Source organism: Lactuca virosa, chromosome 9, assembly GCF_052849685.1.
Source record: "Lactuca virosa cultivar CGN04683 chromosome 9, Lactuca_virosa_CGN04683_v6, whole genome shotgun sequence".
In the NCBI taxonomy this organism is placed as follows: domain Eukaryota; kingdom Viridiplantae; phylum Streptophyta; class Magnoliopsida; order Asterales; family Asteraceae; genus Lactuca; species Lactuca virosa.
The window spans coordinates 190,910,976-190,924,678 of NC_136434.1; the positions used below are offsets into that span (position 1 = coordinate 190,910,976).

Consider the following 13,703-nt stretch of genomic DNA (forward strand, 5'->3'; position numbering starts at 1 on the left):
AGTGATTGCCCCTCTATTTAAGGTAAAGACCCAGCCCGACTGAGAGCGGAAGTTATCCCTATTAGTCTGAAAGCTAGCATCACTATACCCAACTACTCTCAAGTCATCACTCCCACCAAGGGTAAGGATCCAATCCTTAGTCCTCCGCAGGTACTTGAGAATATTCTTCACCGCAGTCCAATGAGCCTTGCCATGGTTCCCCTGATATCTGCTGACCATGCTCAAAGCGAAGGCCACATCAGGACGGGTACAAGTCATAGCATACATGATCGAACCAACAGCGGAAGCATAAGGTAATCGACTCATCTCAGCTATCTCATCTTCTATACTCGGGCTCTGAGCCTTGCTCAGTTTGGCATTGCTTTGGATCGGTAATTCTCCTTTCTTGGAATTCTGCATGTTGAACCTTTTCAACACCTTATCCAAGTAGATACTCTGACTAAGTCCAATTAGTCTTTTACTCCTTTCTCTTAATATCCTTATCCCTAGGATATAGGTAGCTTCTCCAAGGTCCTTCATAGCAAAGCACTTCCCAAGCCAGGACTTAACCTCCTGCAAGGTTGGGATGTCATTTCCTATGAGTAGTATGTCATCCACATACAGTACCAAAAAGCTAACTATACTCCCACTAGCTCTGACATACACGCAGGACTCATCTTCACTTCTTGAGAAACCAAACTCTTTGACCTTCTCATCGAAACAAAGATTCCAACTTCGAGATGCTTGTTTCAATCCATAAATGGATTTCTCAAGCTTGCACACTCTATTGGGGTACTCTGCACTGACAAAACTTTCTGGCTGATTCATGTAAACATCCTCAACCAATTTTCCGTTAAGGAAAGCGGTTTTGACATCCATTTGCCATATTTCATAATCATGAAATGCAGCAATGGCTAGCATAACCCTAATAGACTTAATCTTTGCTACTGGTGAAAAGGTTTCATCATAATCAATACCCTGAGTCTGAGTAAATCCCTTCGCAACCAGTCGAGCCTTATAAGTGTGCACCTTCACATCCATGTCGGTCTTCTTCTTGAAGATCCATTTGCACCCGACTGTTTTACGGCCTGGTACATTGTCAACCAAGTTCCAAACTTGATTGTCATACATGGACTGTATCTCGCTGTCCATAGCCTCCTTCCATTTAGCAGACTCTGGGCCTGCCATGGCTTCCTTAACACTGTTAGGTTCATCCAGATTTACCAGTGTACTGTCACTGATAAATTTATCACCTTCCGTAGTAATATGAAATCCATAATAAAACTCAGGTGTGTTCCTAACCCTTGTGGAACGCCTCAGAAGTATAGACTCGTCAGCTGGATCAACAGGAATTTCCTCCTCAAGTTGATTGCTAGTGTCTGAGGTTCCTTCACCAATTGAGTCTTGAATTTCTTCAAGGTCAATTTGCCTCCCACTGTCTCCTTGGTTTATAAATTCTCTCTCTCGAAAGACCCTTCTCCTAGCCACAAAGACCACATTCTCACTGGGTCTGTAGAAGAGGTAACCAAAGGATTTTTGTGGGTAGCCGATGAAAATACACCTTTCACTTCGAGGTTCGAGCTTGTCATGAGTTTCGCGCCTCACGAAAGCCTCGCAACCCCAAATCTTGATATGGTCCAAATTGGGAACTTTCCCAGTCCACATTTCATGAGGTGTTTTGGCAACCTTCTTTGTAGGGACTAGATTAAGGATGTGGGCGGCAGTCTCTAAGGCATACCCCCAAAAAGAGATTGGTAGCGAAGCTCGACTCATCATAGAGCGAACCATGTCCAACAAAGTTCGATTGCGCCTCTCAGCTACACCATTCAGCTGTGGTGTCCTGGGAGGTGTCAATTGTGATACAATCCCACACTCCTTAAGATAGTCGAGGAACTCAGTACTAAGATACTCACCACCTCGATCGGATCGAAGCATCTTAATGTTCCTGCCCAATTGATTTTCTACTTCCTGTTTAAACTCTTTAAACCTTTCAAAAGTTTCTGACTTATGTTTGATTAAGTAGACATAACCATATCTACTAAAATCATCAATAAAAGTCACATAATAGCGATTAGCATCCCTTGTGGCGGTTTTGAATCGTCCACATACATCAGTATGTATAAGGTCCAACAAACCCTCACCCCTTGCACAAGTACCAGTGAAGGGTGATTTTGTCATTTTTCCAAGTAGACAAGACTCACAACTATCATCCGACTGGAGGTCGAACGACTCCAAGACTCCATCCTTTTGGAGCTGGCCTATGCGTTTCTTGCTTACATGTCCAAGACGACAATGCCACAAAGATGCTTTATCCAAGCCAGTAGAAGAATCAATACATAATACATTATTTCCTAAATTATCTACAACCGATACAGCTTCATACACACCATCACAAGGTAATGCTTTAAAATAAAGAACATTATTAAAGAAAGCATTAATACTACCAACTTCATTATCAAAAGAAAAGGTAAAACCTTGTTTGTACAAAGCATGAAAGGAAATAATATTCCTCGCCATTTCAGACGAGTACACACATTTATTCAAATCTAACTTTAACCCACTATCTAGCAACAAAGTATAAACTCCAATCTTGGTAACAGGTGCAACCTTCTTGTTCCCCATGATTAAGTTTATCTTTCCGTGCTCCACATCCTCACTTCTTCTTAGGCCCTGCAAGTCACAACAGATGTGAATACCACAACCTGTATCAAGAACCCAAGAATTAGAATATGGTGAGTTATTAGACAATATAGTGTAAATACATGCGTGGGATGGTTTCACTTTCCCATCCTTGACATCCTGCAAGTACTTTGGGCAGTTTCGCTTCCAGTGCCCCTTATTTTGACAGTAGAAGCATTCAGCATCCTTAGGGATGGCAGAAGGAGTGATAGAACCACCTTTGGTTCCAGATGAGGAGCCTTCAAGGGACTTTCCCTTGGTACCCTTCGAAGGGTGCTTCCTCTTCTTCCCTTTGCCTTGCCCGATAGCCAAAACAGGGGTAGTAGTAGGAGTAGGAGTAGCAACCGACTTACTCTTAAGACCACTTTCGGCAGTCTTCAGAAGTCCTTGAAGCTTACTGAGTGTGACTTCCTCCTTGTTCATGTGGTATGTCATACGAAATTGATCATAACATGATGGCAAGGAGTGCAAAATGATATCAATTGCCAACTCCTCAGGGAAGTTCACATTCAGTTTCATTAGACGGTCCACATACCTTTGCATTTTCTGCATGTGGCTCGTGATTGGTTCGCTATCCTTCATACGGGTAGTGATCATGGAGGAGATTATTTCATACCGCTCTTGACGAGCACTCTGATGGTACCTTTCCATCAGATCCTGATGCATCTCAAAAGGGTAATAGTCCTCATAGGACTTTTGGAGTTCAGCTGTCATGGTGGCCATCATGATGCATGCCACCTTGGTGGCATCTCTTTCATGTGCCTGATACTCAGCGACCTCCTCAGGAGTAGCAATGGACTCATCAAGCTCCTTTAGCTCCTTATCGAGGACATATTCCTTGTCCTCGTAACGAATAACCATCCTGATGTTCCGGATCCAATCCATGAAGTTGGAACCATCAAAGATGACCCTCCCACAAAGGTTCATGAGGGAAAAGGAGCCAGTAGGGTTAGAGCCCGAAGCTTTGTTGTTGGAAGACATCTGAAAAGAAGAAAACAAGTTTAGATTAGATATATCGAATCCTTAATAATACACCCAAATGTAATATTAAGGCTAGGATCCAACACAATATATTATAACTTAGAAGAGGGATGCCGTAATCTAAGCTATAATATATTTGAAGGTAGGTGAATGACGATTCACCAATTTCTACCATGAAAACGAAATGAATTATTAGGTTTAATTGGTTTTTTGAAATTCCTAGATTCTTTTGAGATTCATTGAACTTTTCAATGGCATGTTTCAATCTCGATTGTGCCCTTCAAGTTTTGTGATTGGGATGCCGAGGATCACAAAACAAGGTGTGAATAACCATGCAAATTCACTTGGTACCCCTAATATTATCACCTAATCAATGTGCCGGTTAACCACACACGCTCCACCGATCTATGATAAACATTAAGTCACCCTTCGTGATCCTTACTAGTCCAAGTTAGTGTGCCGGTTAACCACACACGCTCCACCAACGACTTGGTAAGGTACAAAGTGTGAATTTCATGGGTTAGCACCATATTCACATTTTCCTAAAGTAACTAAGATTGGGAATTTATATAAAGTTTAGTTACTTTATAATATTCATCATACTTTTAATGAGAATTTATAAGTCTTTGTCCTACCCGTTCGGCTAACGACCCTCCACCAGTCAAGCAAGCGGTGGGTGAGAGTGGATACCCATTAAGTTGCCATTTTATAGGCAACAACCTTATACCCACCTTATAGACTGGCTTCGTGAATGAGGCGTACTAGCGGTAAGACGACTTTGATCTTATACATATATATAATAATTAACCATTAATGTTATAAATAGTATAAAGGTTGAATTTTAACTTTTAAAACTTTAAGGGTTTGGAATTAAAGTATATTAAAGTGTGTGTAACTTTACAAATTCCAAAACTTGAGGACAAGTTTTGAAACTATTCAAAACTTTTCATTTCATAACTTATGAATTAAAGGTTCATAAAAATGAAGACTTTTCATTTCCATGTAACTTATGTGTTTTAAGTGTGTGTTTAAAAGAAGTGACCTTTGGATATCCATAACTTGAGGACAAATTATGGACTCCATTAAAACACATAAATGATCAAGAATTAATCCTAAACAATTCAGCAAATAATTCCTATCATCTTCTAAATTCATAAGAACATGAACATGATCATCAAAGTTTCAAGAATTATATGAACACATACAAAGCATGAAATTTTGATATAAGCTATTGTAAATGGATTAGAACAACCATTACACCAACTAAAACAAGTTTTAAAACACCAAAACAGTTTAGGGTAATGTTTCTAGTCCATTTCCAGCAGCAAAAGTCGAAAATCTGCATTCTGAGGCTCCTACTCGCCGAGTGCACGAACCTACTCGCCGAGTAGGTTGAGTTTACTCATGAACTCGGCGAGTCCCCCCATGGACTCGGCGAGTTCATCAGGCAGACAGCAAATATTCGACTTTTTTCACTATTTTGCATCAAGTATCCAACAAACAAGCCTAGGCTCTGATACCACTGTTGGGTTTTGAGCATTCTAACACTTCCTAAGTGTACATGCAACCCTATTAAACCTTGGATCTATGTTTGTCTAAGATACATGCAAAATATTATTTTCCAAGGTTTATAACCTATCTAGCATGGCATGGGGTACTTTTAACCATAAACGAACTAGATGAATTACATACCTTTTGTTGATTGTTGATTCCTTGGAGTTTGAGAGCCAAGCACCAATAATGTGAATGCCTCAAATGGAAATCACAAATCACCACAAACTTGGAAAAGATGTATGAGAGAGTATACTAACTCTTGATTTTGGCCACCACACTTACACACACATTAGTGTCTTTTTCATGCAACATAAGCTTGTTTATATAGTGTACATGGTTAGGGTGAAACCCTAATAACCCATGTCTTTTCCTCTTCCAAGGATCCATGGGTAAAAGCTCCATGGATCATCCATGGACTTCCATATAAGCTTAGCCCATTCCAAATGAGTGTTAGCCCACACCATATAAATATAATAGCCCATGATTTAATTAGTCTTCCTTTTAATCACTAAATTAATTCATAATTAATTCAAGATTAAAACTAATTAAGTAACATGACTTTATATTAATATATTATAACTTATAAGATATTAATAAATCGTAAGTATACAACTCTCATAAAATTATCCATAACTAGTTCGGGTGAAGTGCAACCCAAATGGACCATGCCGGGTTGGGTCAAGTATATACCAAATAAGTTATGGACTTAGACACCTTATCCAACATACCACCTGTGACATTGTTTGTTGACAATCAATCAGCTCTTGACCTTATGAAGAACCCTGTATTCCATGGCAGAAGTAAGCACATAGATATCATGTTTCACTTTATCAGGGAATGTGTAGAAAATGGGGAGATTACTGTGGCACATGTATGTGGAAAGAAACAAAAGGCAGACCTATTGACTAAACCACTAGCAAGAATGAAGCATGAAGAGATGAGAAGTTTGATTGGCATGAAGCAGATTGGAAACACTTAATTAAAGGGGAAAATGTTAAAATAATTCAGTGTTTATTTTACTTTAGTATGCACGTTTCTTTATTTTAAGTTGAATAGTTCAATAATAAAGTCAGGGACACGTGGGTCATGGTTCCCTAGTCTTTGGCAAGTAGTTGTTTAGTTCCTTATTTTCTGCTTTTATTTGAGTTTAAATAGTTAGGGGCAAAGTGTACAAGATATCACTTCCATTCCAAGTTTATGAATAAAACTGTGCAGCTTTTTGCCTCTACCCTGTGTGTGTTTCCTGTTTTGTCCCACTTCTTCCTTATAATCTTTTATCCACTGTACAGACTTGAAAAAAGCTGTTTTCCAGTTTTGCCCTTCCTGTTATTCACAAGTTTTTGTCCCCTGTGCCTGTCACTTTCTTGTGTCCTGTTTCTTGTCTTGGTAAAAAGACTTTGTTGACCCTGCAAATTACCAACATACCTTTCCAATATCGCCGATATTCACAGCTAATGTACCGGGAACGGGATCTACAGAAATTATCTCACCGGAGTATTTATCAACCACTTGCAGACCGTTTACCTTTTCGTCATCGTGTAAAATGGTCAGAAATGTAGGGTCGGAGTGCATGCCGATGCCGCTTAACCCTACGCTTTCTTGGAAATAATGGTATTTGTTCATTCTCATTTGGCAACAATATTCGTCAAATAAATCTCCGGCTAAACCACTACCTTCCATTAATTTCTGGCCAAGAAGTCTGGCCACATCACGAGTAGCTTTCATATACGTGTTAATGATATCCCTACAACAACCAATCAAACTAGTGAGTTTATATTGTTAATTCTCTTTTTTATTGAAATTTTGTATTTTCTAGTTTCGTTAGTGATCAGAAGAGCATATAGTTGGAGGGCCGAAGAGAAAGATACCGTTGGTGAGGGGAGGCTTCGAGGCGATCATAGAATTCATCGGGTGAAAAGATATCGTCGATGCTTAAAGTCTCGAAAAATGGAGTTCCTGGGTTGCGTTGCAGGTAGCCCTTACCTTGTTCGCTATGAACCGTCCGTTTCTTGATCTCATCGGGAAGACTAAGAAGTGAGGCGATCACCGCCTTCATCTCGGCCATGAGCCCCGCCGGAACACCATGGTTGACCATCCTAAAACAACCCCATTCTTCACAAGCCTTCATTATTTCCTCAGCCAATCCATCACCCTTTTGCATATCCATCACAGGCACCTCGTCCCTCGCCATCTCTTAATTTCTGATATTATGTGCTCCCAAGTGGAGTAATTTTCTATGTGGGGATACAAGTGCTGCAAAGACAGTATATATATATATATATATATATATATATATATATATATATATATATATATATATATATATATATATATATATACTGTAACTTGCTCATGATCCTTAGGTCTACACATTGAGGACATTGCAAAAGAGGATCATCTTGAAGAGGAAGAAGATGAAATGGCAATCTTGGATACTTTCTTTGTCACGAAATGCCTTTAGGGCATATCATGCCACATGCATAACATGGTCAAAGAAATTGGTATGTTTCAGTTGACTTTTTCCCAAAATTAGTACCAGGTGTTGATTTATCAGGTTAAAGTATCACTTGGTTCATTTACTCTTCACAATTTGGTTTTTTACTTCAAAAAATTTGATGAGGAGGATGTAATGTTTATGTGTTGTGTGTTTGATCTCAGGTTGTTTTCGCACACATTTAACTTGGCTGTTGTCTTGAGGTCATTTTGAGCCATTTATGGTTCTTATTGGCCCTAATCAAATATTTTTTTATAAATCTTGTGCATATATTGCAATTTCGTTAAATGTAATCTGTACCAAAAGTAGTGCTTTTATTTCCATTTGTTAATCAATTTCTAGCTTATCTTTTCATTTTTCTTATGTATTTATTTCTCAATAGATATTTGTGGATGGTCCTTTTAGCATATCTATTTCCATAATTTGATATGAATAATTGTTAAAGTGATGTTTTTTTAGTTGATATTCATATATTTTGATGGATGGTGTAAATTTGTTTCAGTAAAGTTGTTTAAGGTGTTAAATGTTTTTATGTTTAAATTTGTGCATTTAAAAACAGAAGTAGATGTTTTGGTTGTTTTGTATGCCAACAAGGTTTGGCCAATGCTTCTTATTATTTGCAGGAATTTTTCTTGACATCTTGACATTCAGGGAAGTGGAGTTCAATGTTTTTATGTTTAAAGTTTATTTGATTGTTAGAAATGAATAATAAACAAAAGCGTATGTTAAGAGCAAAAGATTCGATAGAAAGAATCGAGACCAATACTAAAATGTCCGGACTGAAAAAAGACCAGTTTGATATCGTCCGGACCACCCGGAAAAAGAATGAACCATCCACCGTTACGAGATCAATCCAAAAAAAATATTGTATCGTTTTGAAACTAATTTCAGATAGGTTTAAATTATCATACAAAAAATATTTTAAATTTTGTGTATTTGTGTTGTAGGTTATTTTATGTTATACGGTTTATTTTTCACTTAAATGAACAAATCGAAAGGAACAAATCGTCAGAATGAAACAAATCGAAAGGAAACAACTTGATAACTGTCGAAATGACACTAACTTTTGTTTGGAAATTAATTGTCAGAATGAAACAAATCGCCGCCGCCGCATCGCGCGGGTATGCTACTAGTGTATATATATATATATATATATATATATATATATATATATATATATATATATATATATATATATATATATATATATATATATACACACACACACACACTAGTAGGTTACCCGCGCGATGCGGCGGCGGTAAATAGTTTCGTTTTTGCAATTAAGGTTTAGGATTAAGGAGAGTCGGGTATCTTAAAAACAAAAGTATGTTGCTATCTTAGGTTAACGATTAAAGTTTGTTGTTATTTTAGGTTGAAAGTTAAAATATAGTGTTGCTTTGTGTAAAAAATAATACTATATTTATTATTTGGGTTATACGTATATATTTTTTAGTGTTAAAGCTTTGTACTTTGAAACATTTAACCAATTATGACGACGTTTAGTTTCATTTCGTTGAATATTTTGCATATAAATTTTTTTCTTTTTCGTTGAATAGTCTATTTTCGGAAACATGTTGTATTCCACACAAAACATAAAATATTGGCTAATATCATTTATCATTAAAATTATATTAATAATTTATGTATATATTTATATTTGTATCGAAAAATTGTTTTCCTTATTGTTTATGATTTACCCTTTGTATTCTAATCGTTCTTTAAAATAATAGGTAAAGAATATTGTTATTATTTTTTTCATATGTTTTTGTAACTAATATACTTGTACTATAATTGTTATCATTATTATATTATTCGGTTGTCTATCACAACTTTAATATGTGTTAAAGGGGCAAAGTAAATATTTTATTATAAATTATTATATTATTATTGTTGTAATTTTATTTTATTATAAGTAATTTCAGATATGTTTTTACAGTAGATTAGTTAAACTTTAAATTGGGAAATATGATGATAAAATATAAAATATGAGTTGTTTCTTAAGTAAAAATATTTTAAATTATTTATATGTTTTAACAAAATCAAATTTGACCAAATGATTTTAATTTAAAAAAAAAAACAATTAAAAGACCTTTATACAAACTATAATTACTTGATTGCATTGACAATCTTTTTTCCTTCCCAAGAAAAAAATGTATCTAATGAATATTATAATGAATATTATTTTGTGATAATTACTTTTAATATTATTTATGGCATAAATGTAAATATTTAAAGAAATTTAAAATTTAACTATTGATTGCTTCGAAACCACCACCATCAGAATTAAACGATGTTTGCATTATAGGGGAAATAATTACTTTTGATTTTATTAATGGCATAAAATATAAATTTTAAATAAATTTAAAATTAGATTATTGATTTCCATTAAAACGACTTTATTTGTCCTTTAAAACTTTTAAAATAAATATACAACACTGCATACAAAAAAAAACTCATACATCAATATTTATATTGTTTAAAACAAATAGAAAACTCAATACATATATACATATAGTCGAGATTATGTCTAAATCGTAATATAGTGAATCGTAAGGATAAATAAAATTATTACAAATTATATATTACTAGGTTACAACCCGTGGAAACCACGGGTAAAAGATTTATAAAATTTTATTAAACTAATAATAAATAATTTCTGAAATTTTATAATTTTTATATAAATTATTTGGTTATGTATAATTTTGTGAATTGGACTTTTCCGCACTTTGATTACAACCAATCTTTGGACTGCCATAATATAGTCTTGGATGTAGAAAGTTGAGAGATAAAGTGAGTAAAAATGAATTAAATCAACCCCCGCCCCCTAAGAAACTTAAAAAATGTCAAATTGATACAAATGCCCATGATACCACTTAAACCTAAAAGCTTTATTCTATTTGCACATATTTTTTACTTTCATTACCAAGAAATGTCAAATTGACACAAATGCCCATGGTACCACTTAAACCTAAAAGCTTTATTTTATTTGCACATATTTTTTACTTTCATTACCAAGAAATGTCAAATTGACACAAATGCCCATGGTACCATTTAAACCTAAAAGCTTTATTCTATTTATGCGTTTAATATGGTCTTAAGCACATAAAAATTATATTTTTTTAAAGAAATTCATTATGCCGTGATAAGATTGCATAATTTTCATTTGTACATATTTTTTACTTTCATTTCCAATTTTACTTTTTTTAAGAAAATCACAACAACAACCTGGTGAGATTGTCTCAACAATTTTTGACTCACTTACCTAAAAATTAGGTTGATTTAGATTATATTTTATCTTCATCCACATACCCGATGAGTAATTTCAATAACTTTTTTCAAATCAAATGAGTGAAATTATTTTTTTTAAAAATCTAACACATCAACCGGATCAATCCTATCAAATATTATTTTAAATATAATGTAAAGAGATTTTATAAAAAAATGGAGATCTTGAAAGGGGTAATATTGAAGGTCAACCTGAAGCAATCAGATAACATCTTATATGCTTGTTTAGTTTGTTCTTCAATTCTTTTGTTTGGAAGAAGGGATGACATTCTTGATAAATTTGCATATAAAACTATTCAACAAAACACAGAAAGTTAAATGAAGTGCATTAAAATCAATGAATAAAGAAATTAACCAAAATTGTTCAATTACATACTTCATAATTTCTAGCCACGTGTTAAAAAGCTATAAGATAGTTATAGTATAGATAATTAACTGTGATTGTCAAATAATTATATATTAAATCTTTGAAATCATCAAGTAGAGTGACCTAAAAGTTAATATTTGAACTTTTAACTCTTTTTAAGGTAAACGATGATAATAAAATGACTTAAAACAACAAATCACTCACCACAATCTGCCAATTTTCCATCTCTTCCAGCTCTACATGCTTCTTGATAATATGCTTCCAAACTCTGTACATGAAAAGTAAGGGTAATGTATTTGTATTGATTTGTTTATTAAAGAAACCCAATTCTAATTTCAATGCCTCAACAAGACAAAAAAGTTAAAAAGTAGAATGTTGTAGAAATGAAAGTAGAAGGCCACAATGCAGAAAGATATGAAAAAACTATGTTGATTTTAGCCCTAAAAAGTGATTACAACATTTTTAAGGGTTTCAAGAAGATACCTGAGGCCAACCATAGTGTATAATTCTTCTTACATTTAGTTTGTCAATACCCATATCAAAAGCAATCGTTGCAACAACCTGAATGAAGAATTCAAAAAAGAAGTTGAATTTTGAAAACATTTGCCTTTTTATGTCAATTTGACACAACCACCACCATCTGTATGAAATCTGAAAATTAAAATAAGGAAGAGAAACAAAAATTTTTGGGAAGAACTAAGATAAGATACTTTATCGCCTGGAATCACAGTCTAAGAACAGAATAAATGTAGGAAGAAACTCGATTTAGTTGACTAAGATAGGATGAAGGGTGTCAACACATAATAAATCTTTATTGGGACTCTTTTACATGGCTAAGATATGTTGAACCTCAGTGACCATTTTACTTTCGATTTTGTTATAGAACAAACAATTTTTTTCTTATTTTTGCACTAACCTGTTTAGCCAATCGATGAAATGGTAGTCATCTCCAAGATAGATGAATAAGGAGCTTTTTCTAATGAGATATCGCACATTATTAGTTTATTACAATATTACTCCATAAGAAGTCCTAATAATTTTATGCAATTCCATGAATGAAGTCGATCGACAAAAAAAAAAAACCGTAGAAAAATAATGATTTAGCAACCGGAGTCAAAGTTGAAATAGAAAGATGCAAACCTTAACAATATCAAAGAAAGAAATTGGGCTTACAACTGTTAGATCCTTCAACGTCTAAGAACCATCCATCGATATAGAGGAAGAAACATCCATGACGTAACGGTGGTGATCGACATATATAAACCGTGTTGATGTAGGGTTTATAGAGAGACAGAAAGATAGAGGGTGATTTGGTTCCCAAAAACCAGAGGGAAAGATTGGGGGAGAGATTATCGGTTGAATTCAATTTGAAGGTGTCAATAAGTTGTTTCCGGATTAGAAACGATTTCTACTCGGCAGGAATATGAAACGGAGAAGGGCAAAATAGGTAATCAACTTTGTAAAATACTGGGCTGAGATGATGCCACATAGGATTAAAATGTTTCTTTTATTAAGATAGGATGAATGACATGTTAATGATTAAAAGATTTCTTTTATTAAGATAGGATGAATGACATGTTAATATAATCTGAAAAACAAGCAATGACTTTTCCACTGCGGATATCTTCTTAAACATATTTAATATTAATTTTAAAATATAAATAATGATAATATTAAGAGATAGGATGACATGTATAAAGTTTTGTAAACTTCTCCGGTTATTGATAAAGGTATAGGATAGTGATATTTTTATTTATAAGATAAAAATAATGATGATAAGCTTCTTTTTAGTAAAAGCAAACTATTTTTTTTTCTTGTAATTGGTTTAAAACATTTTTTCATATTTTGTAAGTAATACAAGTTTTATATTTTGTCAGTAGTTTTAATTACCCAACAAAAAATATTTTCAAATCTTTATTTATGTTGTTGTACCAGCCAGATAGATATCTTTTCAAAATGATCGTAATAGTTTATGAATATATTTCAATTAATAGTTTAAATTATTTTTTTGTTTACATAAATTATTTAGAATTTAATCTTATGTAAATTAAATTAATATAAATAACCACAACTATTTTGAAATAAGTTTTGAGTTTATACAATTTAATTGTTAATATTGTTTATTGTTTATTTTCTACAAATTTCATACATGATAGATATTTCTAACATAATAGATATTTAAAATATGATTATTGTAATAGTAATTGGCACCTACATTAAATCATTGTAAATCACATTAGGATATATAATATTTAAAAGCATCATTATTAATAATAAAAGATAACAACCCATTCTGAAATATCATTTCAACGAATCCATATCTTAAGCACTATTATTCACATTTTAAAATAAATATCGAAA

At 33.8% G+C, this 13,703-nt stretch overlaps 1 protein-coding gene across 7 annotated transcripts; it reads right to left on the reverse strand.

The window, feature by feature from the left end:
- Nucleotides 1-2,531: 2,531 nt before the first annotated feature.
- Nucleotides 2,532-12,819, reverse strand: LOC145137076 (2-oxoglutarate-dependent dioxygenase DAO-like). 7 transcript variants are annotated; one of them, XM_079071221.1, is made up of 5 exons: nucleotides 12,516-12,819; nucleotides 11,826-11,903; nucleotides 11,547-11,610; nucleotides 2,742-3,639; nucleotides 2,532-2,649 (listed from the first exon to the last, which is right to left on the reverse strand). In XM_079071221.1, the coding sequence occupies exons 2-5, from the start codon at nucleotides 11,837-11,839 to the stop codon at nucleotides 2,633-2,635; spliced, it is 993 nt and encodes a 330-aa protein (XP_078927347.1). In that variant the 5' UTR covers nucleotides 11,840-11,903; nucleotides 12,516-12,819; the 3' UTR covers nucleotides 2,532-2,632. The 7 variants fall into 7 exon arrangements, 3 of the variants coding, with proteins under 3 accessions (XP_078927347.1, XP_078927348.1, XP_078927349.1); XM_079071222.1 differs by lacking the exons at nucleotides 2,532-2,649; nucleotides 2,742-3,639 and adding exons at nucleotides 6,188-6,937; nucleotides 7,062-7,446 and having other exon boundaries at nucleotides 12,516-12,808; XR_013720860.1 differs by lacking the exon at nucleotides 2,742-3,639 and having other exon boundaries at nucleotides 12,516-12,797.
- Between the last annotated feature and the right edge of the window lie 884 nt (nucleotides 12,820-13,703).

What these genes read in the sequence shown, in the direction of transcription:
- LOC145137076 (XM_079071221.1), bottom strand. An exon ending in TGGAAAATTGGCAGATTGTG is followed by an intron (nt 3,640 to 11,546) that starts GTGAGTGATTTG and finishes TCTTCTTTTCAG; the next exon opens with ATGTCTTCCAACAACAAAGC.